Source organism: Pundamilia nyererei, unplaced genomic scaffold (assembly GCF_000239375.1).
Source record: "Pundamilia nyererei isolate P.nyererei 1_Seehausen unplaced genomic scaffold, PunNye1.0 scaffold00005, whole genome shotgun sequence".
In the NCBI taxonomy this organism is placed as follows: Eukaryota; Metazoa; Chordata; class Actinopteri; order Cichliformes; family Cichlidae; genus Pundamilia; species Pundamilia nyererei.
This window is the reverse complement of record NW_005187406.1, coordinates 3,054,485-3,068,293: the sequence shown is the minus strand read 5'-3', so window position 1 is coordinate 3,068,293 and position 13,809 is coordinate 3,054,485. Positions and strand designations below refer to the sequence as shown.

General features: G+C 41.2%; 1 protein-coding gene across 1 annotated transcript in view; it reads right to left on the bottom strand.

The window, feature by feature from the left end:
- Nucleotides 1–312: 312 nt before the first annotated feature.
- antxr1c (ANTXR cell adhesion molecule 1c) overlaps nucleotides 313–13,809 on the bottom strand; it is a 34,534-nt gene continuing 21,037 nt past the window's right edge. The window contains exons 12-18 of the mRNA XM_005721772.1: nucleotides 12,081–12,159; nucleotides 10,092–10,187; nucleotides 9,961–9,999; nucleotides 9,741–9,842; nucleotides 9,467–9,634; nucleotides 8,222–8,302; nucleotides 313–1,125 (exon numbers count right to left, since the gene is read on the bottom strand). Of these exons, the coding sequence (XP_005721829.1) occupies nucleotides 862–1,125; nucleotides 8,222–8,302; nucleotides 9,467–9,634; nucleotides 9,741–9,842; nucleotides 9,961–9,999; nucleotides 10,092–10,187; nucleotides 12,081–12,159 (829 nt within the window). The 3' untranslated portion in view covers nucleotides 313–861. The remainder of the gene's footprint in view (nucleotides 1,126–8,221; nucleotides 8,303–9,466; nucleotides 9,635–9,740; nucleotides 9,843–9,960; nucleotides 10,000–10,091; nucleotides 10,188–12,080; nucleotides 12,160–13,809) is intronic.

Sequence of the window (13,809 nt, the reverse complement as noted above, 5' to 3'; positions counted from 1 at the left end):
AAAGTAAGTAGAAGCAAGTCGCATCATCACAGCAAAGTCACGCTAATGCCAGACCATGCAATGCTCAGAGAAACAGCAAAAATCTCAAGAGCTACATCTCAGACTCAACAGGCCTCGGTTAATATGTTAAGTACTAAAATTCACGACGGTAAAGTAACAAAAAGACTGAACCAGTATGGCTTGACATGACAGCACGAAAGCAGGGCTTAGGTTTGTAACGTTGCATCTGAACAAATCACAAGTATTCTGGAAGAACAATGTCCTTTGGACAGATAAAACCAAAGTGGAGTATATAAAGCATATAAACATAAACTTCCTAATACCAACTGTCAAGCACTGTGGTGGAGGGGTGATGATTTCAACTTGTTTTGTAGTTAAAGGACCTGGACAGCTTGTAGTCACTGAGTCAAGTGAACTTAAGCAATGCCATAAATATCCATCCATCCATCTTTTCATGTTATTGCTGCTAATGGTGGTTCTACAATTCTGGGTTGCACTTTGTTTTTCACAGAACTGCACAGAGGCCTGTGAAAACTTTTTCATGTGACTATATTTTATTTTTTTGGAGGTTCAATCTTAAATTGCCACATAAAAAACTACATACAGAGCTCAGTTAGATATCCTGTATTAAAATGGCTTAATTGTCAGCTAACAGTTTCACTTGATATGCTATCCCATACCAGATGTGGCACACAGAACAACTGGCATTCAATATACTGCTGATCTTTGGCTTATAGTAGGAGTACTTTGGCAGTGAGGACCACAACCTTCAAAGTGAAAGAACTAGTCAACAGGACGGTAATATCAATGTGATATCAAAGCAGGTGCATTGGTAAGGTGGGAGGAGTTTGTCTGTGTGATTTAGGGTCGAAGGCTTGGGGGAGGACGCGATGGCGGTGGACAGGGAAGCCCTGGGGGAGTGCGTGATGGCGGTGGTCCTGGGGGCACCTGGCCTGATGGTGGAGATCTGGCAGGGGGGCTGGTGGCAGTGGTAGATGGTGGAGTGGTGCGAGTTATGGGGCGGTAGTCTGGTGGTGGTGGCGAAGGGGTGTGGATAGGGGTACGAGGTGGGGCCTTGGCTGCCGCTGACTCCTCTTTCACTCTTGTGAAGTTTATGCATCGACCCTAAAGGAAAAGAAAGAAAAGTGGGATTAAAAAAGCTTTAAAATAATTTTTAAAATAAACATAAAATAATTATATAATCCTGTTTTCAGGTCTTTCATGTTGGTTGGACCCCAAACTTAGTCCAGACTGAAGTATTAGCAGATAGTCACGGTGATGAATGATATCTAATGGCGCCTAGCATTAGCAACCACGATGCTAATGTTTACAATGAAATATCTAACCAGCTGTAATAAGGCTCATCTTGAAATGCTCTCTTTGTCTGATACAAAGAAATCTTGTAAATAGAGTCATGCAGAGAATACATGTAATTTTTTTCCTACCGGCTAGCATGCTAACAGGGCTTTGAATGTAAACCAAACAGCCACAAATCTGCACAGTCAGCATATTACCATGCTAACTAAAACCACCATATGACCATCCTCACAGAGCCTTTTGCTGCAGACTCCGACCCCTTCCTAAAATCACACAAATTTTATAATTTACCCTTCTATGCGTTCACACTAAAAAGCACAGCTGCATGAAATAAAGAGTAAAAATAGGACAGCAACTTATAAAACAAAATTTCACCCTGCTCTCCAGCGCATTTTTAACTCCCGAATGTTCAGGTTGTTGTGGTGACCAACAGATTGCACAGAGGTTAGGGATGGAACGCCCTAAACTTCTGAGTCATTTTGATTACAAGGCAACTGATCAGGTTACCTTGAGTAGATAATCCTTCTCCAAACAATCACAGTTAAACTCAGATTCACTGCAATCATTCTCAGACATACTACCAACATGGTTACAATCAATCTCTGTCAGTCTGTCTGTACCAATGAGCTCAACTCATCTGCATCTCTTTGCAACTGGTCACAAAGGACCTGTGTCATTTTGCTGTTAATTTAGGGTAAATATGATCTTGGAGCAGTTTCCATCCGTAGGATCACTGTAGCATAGCAACAGCAGTAGTTTTCAGTCAGTGATGGTACGTGAGGTGGGTTTTTTTTTGTGTGTTTATGCATGTTACGTTCTCATCTTCAGGAGAGAAAAATATAATATTACTTATGTTCAGCAAATGCAGCAGCTGCATGGCATTTGTGATCCAATGCTGCGGTACCCATTTCCAGTCATCACACTACCTTGCCAAAATTCAAGCATTGCACAAATAAATTAATAGAGTATTACATGGAAAAGTACTGAATGAAACATCTGAATTGAGACACAGAGTATGTGTTGTTAAACGTGGTATTTTTTTATGATAACATGGAAAATACTACAGATAAAATGCATCTGATGCAATATATAATACATAATCTACACATGAGAGTTGTTTTAGATTAAAAAGAATCTGGAGGAAAAAAGTGTCTAATCTAAAGTAGGCTACATCTGGGCTAAGAAGGCATCCGAGCTCAGGTCATGGTACAGTCACTGCTCTTTGTATGCTTGTGTGTGCCAGTCTGTGTGTGTGGCCAGCTGGTGTTCCAGATTATGCTTAAATCCCCGCTTTTACGCCCCCACTCCAAATTATCCCTGCTAGTCCAATGTTCTGTACCGAGAACTGTAGGTCCGAATGCCGACGGTCCATATGGAGAGAGAAGATTAGGGTTAGAGGCTGGGGCTGAACTGTGCCAGAGGTGGTAAAAGTTAGCAGTGAAGCTGGAATACTTTAATAGGTTGACTTATCAGGGCGTAAAAGCATCAAATTTATTTAGACAGAAATCACATTTTAGTTACTCATAAAATGTTACACCAACCACTGGTTTCAGCGAGTTCACAGAGGTCACTGTTACCAATGAAACTCTACCCGCTGCATAGCTGCATGCGGTTGGCAGTCAGGGTGGAATGAAGTAATGTTAATCTGCTAATAAGCAGTATCAGCGACTTGAGCCGCAGGTCCTTGGTTTTACATAGTGGAAAACGAAGGAATGGGAAATGATGTCACTTGTAAAACTCTAATGAAAAAGACCTTAGGCACAAGGGAAGATGGATTTTGATCTTTAATGTTAATATAATGTGACAGTGTTGCAGATAAAGCACAACAGTGAGTAAAAGTGAGACACATATAGAGAAAAATAGCCAGAGAAGAAATGAAAGACAGAATAATCCAAACTGAACTGAGAGAATTTCCCATTCTTAAGTTTTTCCCTTTATTCAAGCCAACCAACCTCTCCTGTCTTCTTCCATTTAGCAAGAACATCTCTGGATCTACAACAGACTCCACTCTGGCACTGATGTTGACGTTCATCAGAGTAACTTAAAGCTAAGAGATACTTTAGATGTTAAAAATAAGGTAAATATATAAAAAATGCATGATGCAGATTAAGCAGTGTCTTTTTCAGCAACACATACATACACTCATCAGCCACTTTGTTAGGTGCACCTGTTCAGCTCGCAAATATCTAATCAGCCACTCTCATTGCAACAACTCAGTGCAGACATGGTCAAGACTACAATTAGGGTTTGATCCACCATGCAATACCAAGAAAGTGTTTGATTTGCAATGGATTTATTTTTCAGCATGACAATGATCTCAAATACTCCACCAATAATGAAAGCACACCTGGACGGACAAAAGAAAATGCAATGAAGAACTATCAGTCGTGGATTGGCCTCCCCAGAGCCCACACCTCAATGAAGCAATCTGGCATCATCTTAACAGAGAACGGAAAAATGCAGCCAACATCCAAAGAAGAGCGTCTTTCAAGAAGCCTCGAAAACTTTTTCAAAAAAGGTGTTTGAAGAATAACAAAGATCATTAAACTAATTACACTGTGATAAGTTTTCAACTAAGAAATGTTGACATTAATTGTATGTGAATTTTGTTTCAATTTCTTCATCCTTAATCCATCTTTGCTTCTTGAACGTCACTCTGTTAGCACCCAGCTGTGGTTTGAACCTCTCAACATTTTCCCGGATTAAAGAAAGCCACACTCGCTTGGTCTTTTTCACTGACCTCCACCACTGTCTACAGTCTTACCAAGGTCATTAAATTGTCTAGGACAACGCAAAATGTATGTGTGTGTATGTGTGAGAGAGTTTTGTTCGGTTGGCTTCTGAAGACGGGCCTGGCAGACATCTGCCAAAGGCATTACCTCGTGTCCTTCAGCCAGCTAAATGGCTCCCTGTAGAGCTCCGTGTTTATGTCAGTGAAAGACAAAGAGGGGAGGCACTAGCTGTGCTTCATACTGTACACTCTGACGTCAGTGTAATGGATGCGGTTTGGTGACACACATTCGCATAATGGCTAACTCCGTTCGCCAGTTTAGAAACTTTTACTGTAACTCTTCAAGTACACAAACACATTCTCACACGCTGCTGCTGCTGCAGTATTTTTCCACGGTTAAAAACAGGCCTTTAGGGATGAAAACTCACATATGGCAAAGAGTAAATGCTACTGCATTCGATAGCAAGTCAAATTTGTGTTATTTCTGATTATTCGACAAACATAAATGTCTGTTATAGTTGAAAAAAAAATCAAATACCAGTTGAATAAAATGCTTAAAAACAGAGTGATTTATTGTCACGCTGGAGATTTAGCTATGCTGCTGTCTCTGGCTGAAACCTCTTTGGGAGCACCAAAAATTGCTCAAACATCCCTTTGATGAACAATTTAAAGAAGCAGAGATGTTAGTAGGTTCATTGCTGAGCGAGAAACAGTAAGTGTAGTCATTGCTCTATAGAACACTACATATTTTTAAGCACTACAGGATCCTTAAGTAAATGTACCTGAAGCTCAGGAGCACAAACACACTTCCTCTCTTTAACGGCTCATCTGAATCACAAATGTGGCTCTGGTATCGCCCACTTGCTAATTTAAATGGCATCTTCTTTCAGGACCAGCTGTCCCACTAACAGAACAGATGCTGGTTTGGGTATTTTTTTGGCAGAAGGTTGTTCCTCACCAAATGACCTAATTTTAGTCAAGTCAGTCAATCCAAGTCTTTTGCATTCATTACCATGAATCCATCATCCTATATTAAAAAAGCCCAATCATGTTTGGTGCTGTTATCTCATTCAGCCGTGGCCGATAGCCGCCCCTCCCTCAGCCTGGTTCTGCTGGAGGTTTTTCCTTTCCACAGTCACCAAAGTGCTTGCTCATACGGGGTCATATGATTGTTGATTTTTTTTCTCTGTATGTATTATTGAAGGGTTTAATTTACAATATAAAGCGCTTTAAGGCGACTCTTGTTCTGATTTTGTGCTGTATAAATAAAATTGAATTGAACCGAATCGTCATACTTGATCATCACTGAATGTCCTCTGACTTTTGTTTTAGCAAGGGAAAGTTTTAGTTCTATATTTTTTATATAATCGTGTTATCAGTGAAAAGAAAATGGAACAGCCAAAAAAGATTGAGACTGTATCTGATCCTACTGAGCTACTGCGTGGGTGTCTGATAATACCAGTGTTTCTAGTAGAGTGATCACAATCATTTCGTTACCAAATTAACCGTCAATCAGATACTTTTGGAAAAAAAAACCCCAGACATACACATTTGCTTTCTTATTTGTTTTGATATAATAAATAGTTCTTTCTTGGTCAGAGTTTTTGATTGGTCCACTGCTGTGTGAGGACTGTAAACATCTGTCTGTGCAGTCTACAGCGTACAGGTTTAGACTTTGTGTCTTAATGACAGAAAATAAACCAATGAGCAACCAAGCAAACTGTGAGTTTTCTGACAACAATAGGAAACAGCTTGTGTACTGCTTGATTATTAAAATATTTTGGGGTTTTTACCATCATTAAAAAAAACAGGAAGTTGCATAACCACAAAATGAGTTCACTGTTACAGGACTGCAGCCGAAGTCAGTCCCCAGGGTGACAGTCATGCTGTTGCAATTAGCTTAAAGAAACATGCATGCGGGAATGCAGATGGAACTAATTTAGAGAGTTTTCTTATGGATTTGAATGTGTGCCAGCTTTGCAGTGTGAGACTGTAGATCTGAAAACCTCAGGATGAAATTGAAAACCACCAGCTTTTCAGGTAACATAAAAGGGAATGAGGTGTCTGACTCTTGTTTCTGCTGTTTCCTCTTTAATAAAAACATATTATTCTGCCTGGAAACGAGCCGGCACGCTGGCCTGTAGGCCTGCTTCTTTTGTTACAAACCACAAATGACTGGTGGAGGCGACATCGTTGGAAAGAGAGGATTTCTTCAACAAAATAGGCATTGCGTCATGTTGAGCTTGCCCGAGCAATCATCATTAAAAAAGCTTTTCTGAGTAAGAGAAATTTGTCATTAAGGAAATCTCTTTTTATCTGTGTGCCAGGTTGTCTTTGGTGAAGATGGAATTGGAAGCTGAGGGTGACTTTTTTAGGTCTTGGGGAATCTGAATGTTTATTATGTGGCTGCAAATTCTATCGCTGTACATGTTCATTGTGCCCAGAAAACAGTCTTAAATGTGGAATTCCTGCTAAAGAAGATCACTGGAAATTTTCTGCTAATAAGGCCGGATTTTAACTAGTGCTTTGGATGGGTCCCGATCAGCAGGAGAGTGAGCTATGGAGAGGAAAGAAAAGAAACAGGGAGGAAACAACTGGCAAAAGGAAAAAGGTGGAGAAGAATCAAGGGAGGGGAAAAAGGAAATGCTAACAACTGTATATGTCACCAAAATGGCTTTGAGTCAAACCATAGAGAATTTGAGGGTAGTGCAACACAGTTATGATCTATCATTGAATTACAAAGTTGCCTTTAAGACCAACAGAGTTGAAAATAATAAGCAACACATTTAAACATTAAAACGGTCTTTGCTAAGATTGTCGGAGGGATTTAAAGCATCCCTAGAGAGCTTCCTCTCCCAACATTCAGCCCAAACTCTTATCTAAGGCTTTTTGATAGAAAGGCCTCAGGCGTTAAAACTAAACCATGTGGCTTATCTGCTCTGAAGAAGAGAGACTTTTTACCAGCTTACGCGCACGAACACATCACAAAACTCTCCCGTTGAGCTACAAGGATGTGAGCTGCGGTTTGGCTTAACATCCGATTTATGGCGTATAATGTGAAGCAGGTGTGAGATCGAGGCTAGCTCAACAGCATGGAATGGGCCAGCTGAGGTGTCAGCCAGCACAGCCACACCAGGAGTGAATGAAGTGCGCTCCCAGACGGTGGAAGGGAGGGCAGGGTGAGCAAACAGCACAGATGAGCTGGACACTTTTAAAACTGCCCCACTTCTCAGCCTATAGTGGATCACCGCTCATCTTAGACACTCAATACGCACTTGGTCAAAACTGTGCAAGTAAATGGATACATCCATTATTAGTGAGTTAGATTTGTTCCTACTAATTGATGCACTTTTATTGCAGCTGACCAGTCACAATGTTGCGATGTCATAATTTTGCAACAATCAATTCCAGTTTCTTTATATAGTACCAAATAACAAGACAACAACAATTGCTTCAAGGTGCTTCACATTGTAAGATAAAGACCCTACAATAACGGAGAGAAAATACTTGGCAACAGTGGGAAGGAAAAACTCATTTTTAACAGGAAGAAACTTCCAGCAGAATGACGCTCAGGGAGGGGCAGCCATCTGCCATGACCGGGTGGGGGTGATGGAATACAAATTTAACAGGCAAACTTCACATGAGCACTGCTAAACTAGGCGACTTCTGACTGCCCACTGATCTGCAAGCAACTTTGCAACCCAACTTGACCATAGCTCCTCCTTTTATGCTGAATGTGACTTAATGAACAGTGTAGCTGTTGTCATTGACGCCTGCTCTCTGTGTTAGGGTGTTGCTCTTCCACCTCTGGCTTTGCATGTGTGTTTAGTTGCCTTGGTAACTAGTGATGATTAAATCTATCAGCAAGTGTTTCAGTTGATTTATAGTTTTGAATTGAGACGCTTGAAAACCAAGGCTTTGAAATCAGGGGTTCATTATTCCTGAAAAACTCCCTTGATTTATGTGCCACTCGTATTACTATTGGATGAAAAATAAATCTTTCTTACTTTTGAATTCTCGCTGTCCAGTGGAAAAAAAAAAAATCAACAAGATGGCACATATGAAACGAACATATAAAAACATGACATATAATTTAAGATGGAGAGAATGCAGTGAAGGAGGGATGACCTTGCAGATGAATTCTTAGACATCTGATGAAACAGAGATACTTACATGATCACCGGGCTGGGGTCTCATTAGAGAGACCTGGTCATACCCACGGCGGAACAGAGCCCAGATGGCGTCCAGTTTCCCCTGAAAAAGAAGCAGAGGAGCAAGAAGATAAACAGCTGGCCAGATGTGAATTGCACACTTCTCCACACTGCAATCTATCACCTAATAAAAGACTGCTCATACTGACTTTTCTATATCAGCAAACATTTGGTCTGTGGTTCTTTTTCAAGGCTGAGACCAGGTTTTAATCCCAAACAAACACCACGGCAGCTGATTTGACTGATTAGTTCCTTCCCCTCTGGATAAAGCTGCTGAATCACTGATTAGTCACAAAGACTGCTGGATATATTTTAGTTAACTCCGGTCATGAACGCTTTAACCTTTAGCAACATAAAGCAATTAATAAAGCATGATAAAACACACGATCTGCCAAGAATCAGAGCGTGGGCTTGCTTCTCAGAGACAGGAAAGAGCTGATCCCAGCTAAAACAACTGTAGGAATCCAGCGTGTATTTTACTGTAGACAGTATTTAACATTTGACAGAGCTGAAGGGCAAATGTCTTGAGATAAAATCTTCTGGATTAACCGAATAAAAAAATGCTAAAAGATGTTGCATTTGCTTGGACAAATAAGCAGTGGTGGCATGGATCCTAAACAGAAGTGCACTCACACATCAAAAAGTTTTAGAAAGATGGGGCCAGCCACAGCCCAACTTCCACATTCAGTGATCAATTTACAGTATTTACCCCACAGTTCAGTGTTCACATTCACCTTCTGTACATGCTGTTAGGCTGCTGTGAATGAATTATGAATGCAGCAGTGTGTACAGATAACAGTACGCTTACTGTATGAAAAGCGTCACACAGAGTGGTTTTATTTTAGGAGTAATATTTATGCTGTGCTGGCAGTCTCACTATGGGCATGTGTTGGTGCTATGGCACTATCAACTAATTACATGTATATAGCATGTATATACATGTGTGCTGTGTGCTGGGAAACTTCTGCTGCCCTCATGCCTTTAAAAAAAGTCGGTGGGTGAAAACTCAAAATGCAAAGTGGTCTGAGTGTAAACAAAGCACATTTTTGACTTTCTAAAAAAGGAGGGTTTTTATGTAAGAGTGGTGAGCGTGAATTCCTGAACTAAATGCAAACAGTACGAGCGTCTATACGGGATAACAGAGTGTGTGGGTATATTTTACATTACAGTGTCCCATTGTGTGCTGATTCTGTGAAGCTGTGTTTACCCGGATGGGCGTGTACCACTTCCGGCTCTGAGGTGGCTTCTTGTTCTGAGGTTTCTTAGGTTTTGGCTCATAGGGTTCGTACTCCTGCTCTGGCATTTTCACCACAGCGTTCTTTGGCTTTTCCAGCTTAGCCCCCTCCTCAGTTGAACCCTTCCCTCCCCAGCGCACCTACAAGACGGTAGACCATACAAAAACAGAAAAGGTCACTGTAATCTGCTGTCTGCAGATTTAATCGTGACTTTATTTCAGCAGCGTAAATGCATCGTTTTGACACCTCCATCCTCTTGATTCCCCCAATTCCTCTTCCTCCATAATATGAGGCATCCACAGTGGGCCACTTCTTTTTGGGAAGACCGTCGTCGTCGTCATCTGACTCCTAAACACCGGTACACAAAAGAGTTTGTCTTTCACAGATGAAATAAAGGTGCAGGAAAGTCTTGTGGTATTACTTAGTTAGGCTGTATTTATGTGCGTGTGTGTGTGTTTTGACTCACAGGCTCAGGAGGAGGTGGAGGAGGAGGCTCTTTGATCACCTTTAGACAAATAACAGACATGCCATGATTTTAAAATAACACAACATCAATGCAAGTGTTTATTATTTGTGAAACTAGTCGGTGTTTCTTACCACAGTGCAGCAGAGCGGCCAGAACCACCACAGGAAGAGCAGAGCAAGGAGGAGGAACAATGCCAGCAAGGTGATCAGGAGAATGATGCCATCGAACTGGAGGGCAGACACAAACACACGACGCTAGAACATTACGACAAGTGCACCGTGCACATCATGTTTCACAGGCTGGACATAGATGCTAGCTAAAAAAACATGCAGGCGCCGTATCTCCAGGAGATAGAAGGAAGATGGCAACTGGCACAACACCTGATAAAAGTAGTAGTACAAGTAAAAAGGGAAAGTAACGCTGACAATTTTAAGATACTTGTAAATTATTTTAAAAGTACCTCAACTACCAAATTTGTGGCATGTATACATCCATAGCTCTGATCTGGGACCTCGCTGCCCTTCTTCACTCATGGATAAGGTGCTAGCCTTCCATGTATGCGCATAGAAATCTTGACTTACTTGTTGTGTAGTGAGATAGACAACACATATATAATAAAAACGGTGATGTAGTGACTGAATGCTCGTATTATCCACAGTGGTAGTGCTGACAAGAAGAAGTAGGACAGTATTTTCAGCACTAATAGCAGTAGCGACAACAGATTAATCATAGCTGTGGTATGACTGATTTGAAGGAAAATAGTAAAAGCATATAGGCTCTAATATTCATGTTTTCCTTTCTCGAGGACAGTGGTTAATGTGAGCTTTTGCCATCCCTGACTGAATCCTTATGTTGACATTTCTCGCTTTAAGCTAGGCAGACGTCCGCTGGCCAAACATGGTTCTCATTAGAGACCACAGATGAGGATCACGTGTGGTTAGACTTTCCCCTATCTATCTATCTTGTGGCAAAGCTGTGGAGGATTTATCTGAACTCAGCAGTGGGGCCCGCTGCAGAAAGCACGTCAGCGGTGCCAAATGATTATTTATTAAAAATCACCCGGATTATGATTTCCTGTGTCAACAACTTAATTTGCAGAAAAGTTAAAACAATAGATGGTGGGGTGGGGGTGATGGGGCAGGGTTACTGCTAGCAAACAATGCTGAAAATTTTAATAGTGGCCACATCTGCATTTTGCTGCTTTTTCACATGTGAAGTGTGCGTTTTCTCCCATGCAATATGGGTGTTTTTTGTGGGCTAAGTACAAAGGCTGAAACCCCTCAGTGTGACACTTTGACAGATTCTGGGGAAAGGATGCAGGGGGTCAGTGGGTTTGTGGCTTTTGCTTTCAGCTTTGATTCAGAGACTCCAACTTGCACGTTGTTTATTGCACCAGGCCCTCCAATCTCCAGCTGACAACTTTCCGTGCCTTCTCGAGCCTGGTGTGACTTCAGTCTATATGTTTTAGTTTAGTGCCATGAGGCAGCTAATTGCAATGGTATGTCTAATTGAGGTCTCTTTATCGTGAACCACAACACAGTTGTTTAAATTTGCAGCGTCTTCGTGGATATGATGCTGCGTGGATGGAGGCGGTGCAGCTTCAAAGACTGCATATCTTTTTGTTTTTTGGGCCTATTTAATATGTTCCAACATACCAACTTCATTTAGTTAAACTGCTTTAAATTGCATTTGTTAACTTGTTTTCATGGACTGAAAAGCTGCTCCGTTTCACACATGCACCACCTCTAAATAGCAGTACCAAGAGTGCATCTGTCACAGATGTTTCACCCACAAAACTAAAATATTAAACCGGGAACTCCAAGGTCACCAAGCAGCTTCTTTAACCTTTTTTTGTGCCCAACACACGGAGGTTCATAAGGTCTTTGTTGGGTGGCTCACTGCTACCAACCTCTGTGGTTTGGCTACCAAAAAAAAAAAAGGAGAAAAACAAAACTGAGAGTGGAGAAAGTGAGACAACTAAGAAAAGAGAGAAATGTTGGAGAAAGCAGAAGAAGAAGCAGAAGAAGAGTACAAACTACACAAACGTTTTTTCTTTCTATTTTTTGCACAATTAAAATCTTTGCAGTGTCCCTGCGTGGATACATGAAGCTTCCACTTACACACTCTGTGGTGGTGATGTGAACGTTGCTGCTGATGAAGGACAGACCGTCGTTCATGCTCACTTGGAGATAAATCACCCTGAAACAACACACACACGCACACGGATGAAGGAAAGGAGAGTAGATCAGTGTTTGGGTATAACATTACAATCCACGCTAAGCGAATTTAGATCGGTTTATTTAGTCTGTCTGAAGTTTTTCCAGCTCAAGCTCGACTTTGTTTGATGGGAATGATGTCATTTAAACTTGGGTTCGTGCCAAATAACGTCACCGAACTGTCTGCGAAAGGCGAGGTGGTTCGTTACATGTGAGAACGAAATCTGAACCAACAGGGAACGACCACAAGAGCGGAGGATTATGAGCTGAAAGTGACAGATTTTTAGCTTAGGAGAAAACTGAAATCTGAGCAATTTCTTTTCTGCAGTAACTTGAAAGAGGTTGCTTTTGACTGTTTCCAGCTGCGAAAATCTCAACCCAGCAGGAGGAAATGTTATTAAAAACTCTTCCTAATAGATGAGGTATGCGCTGAGTCGTGTGACTCTTGTTTACGAGCCCCGTATCACTTGCAAATTGTGTAATCTGACTCCAAATAAACCAAACCTTTTTTTTTTTTATAAAAAGAAAAGAATCAGCAACGGTTAATAAACAAAGACAGAAAGTTTAGAGTGTTTTCATGTGACTGATTGTGCAACACAGCAGGCACGGCAGCCAATCCAGGGAAGAACTGAAAACACAACCTGCTAGTTCGGGCTATTTTTTTATGGTTCTGGACAGGTTGTGTGTGTTTTTTTGTTTTTTCCAAGAAATGACAACATGCTAAAAGCATCACGAGGAATAACAACAACAACCACTTCTCCTCTTTAAAGGCAGTTCATCATATCTACTTGGAACTACAAAATAATTTGTTCAACAGATCTCAAGTAAATATTTTTCTCACTTCAAAAATGTATAAACTTGCCAAAAAGAGTACAGAGTACAGATTTGTGTCTGTATTCCAGTGGAAACCATGTAGGTTTTCCTGAAGGCCTGAATCCCTTCTCCCTTTGAGAGGTGAAAAACAATTCAAGTGACCCCCAGAGACCTCTCCGAAGCCTGTTGTTATTCACTTCATAAAAACATGGATGAAAGGCATGCCTGGATGTGAAAGAGGTATGACAGATGGAAAGAAGGTGGGTGCGGACAGAGAGGTGAGCTGGGTTAGTGGGTGAAGTTCATGATCAACATCATACGGATCGTGCCGACGACAGACATCTGGACACGAGTGGATCGAAACCTAAAGATAGCCTAGACCCGAGCATGCGTTTGATCACTTCAGCATGGATGCCGACTCCGTCTCCTTAGTTCAGGTCTGGACATCTGTAGACAGAGTGTGGTATTAATAGCATCAGTCCACGTATGCATCCTAGCTGATCTCAGTGGCTGACTGACGGCATTTTAGTTTCCATATTACCAATAAAACCAATAAAAATGTCATTTATATAGCACCAAATCCTAATGCTAACTAGCGCATCTGTTAAGGGCTAAATAGAGATTAAGTCCTTTTGATATGTAGCCATGTCATCAAGTTTACTGCAGCAAAAAATGCCAATGGGAGTAAAAGGCCAATGACCATCACTAATCATAGTGGTCTGTAGTATAATGTAGTGTCTCATAAAAGGAAACTATTACAAGAATAAAAAGCTAGAGAAAACCTGGGGAGGAAATGTAGGCTGGTGTAATAGACAGCTGT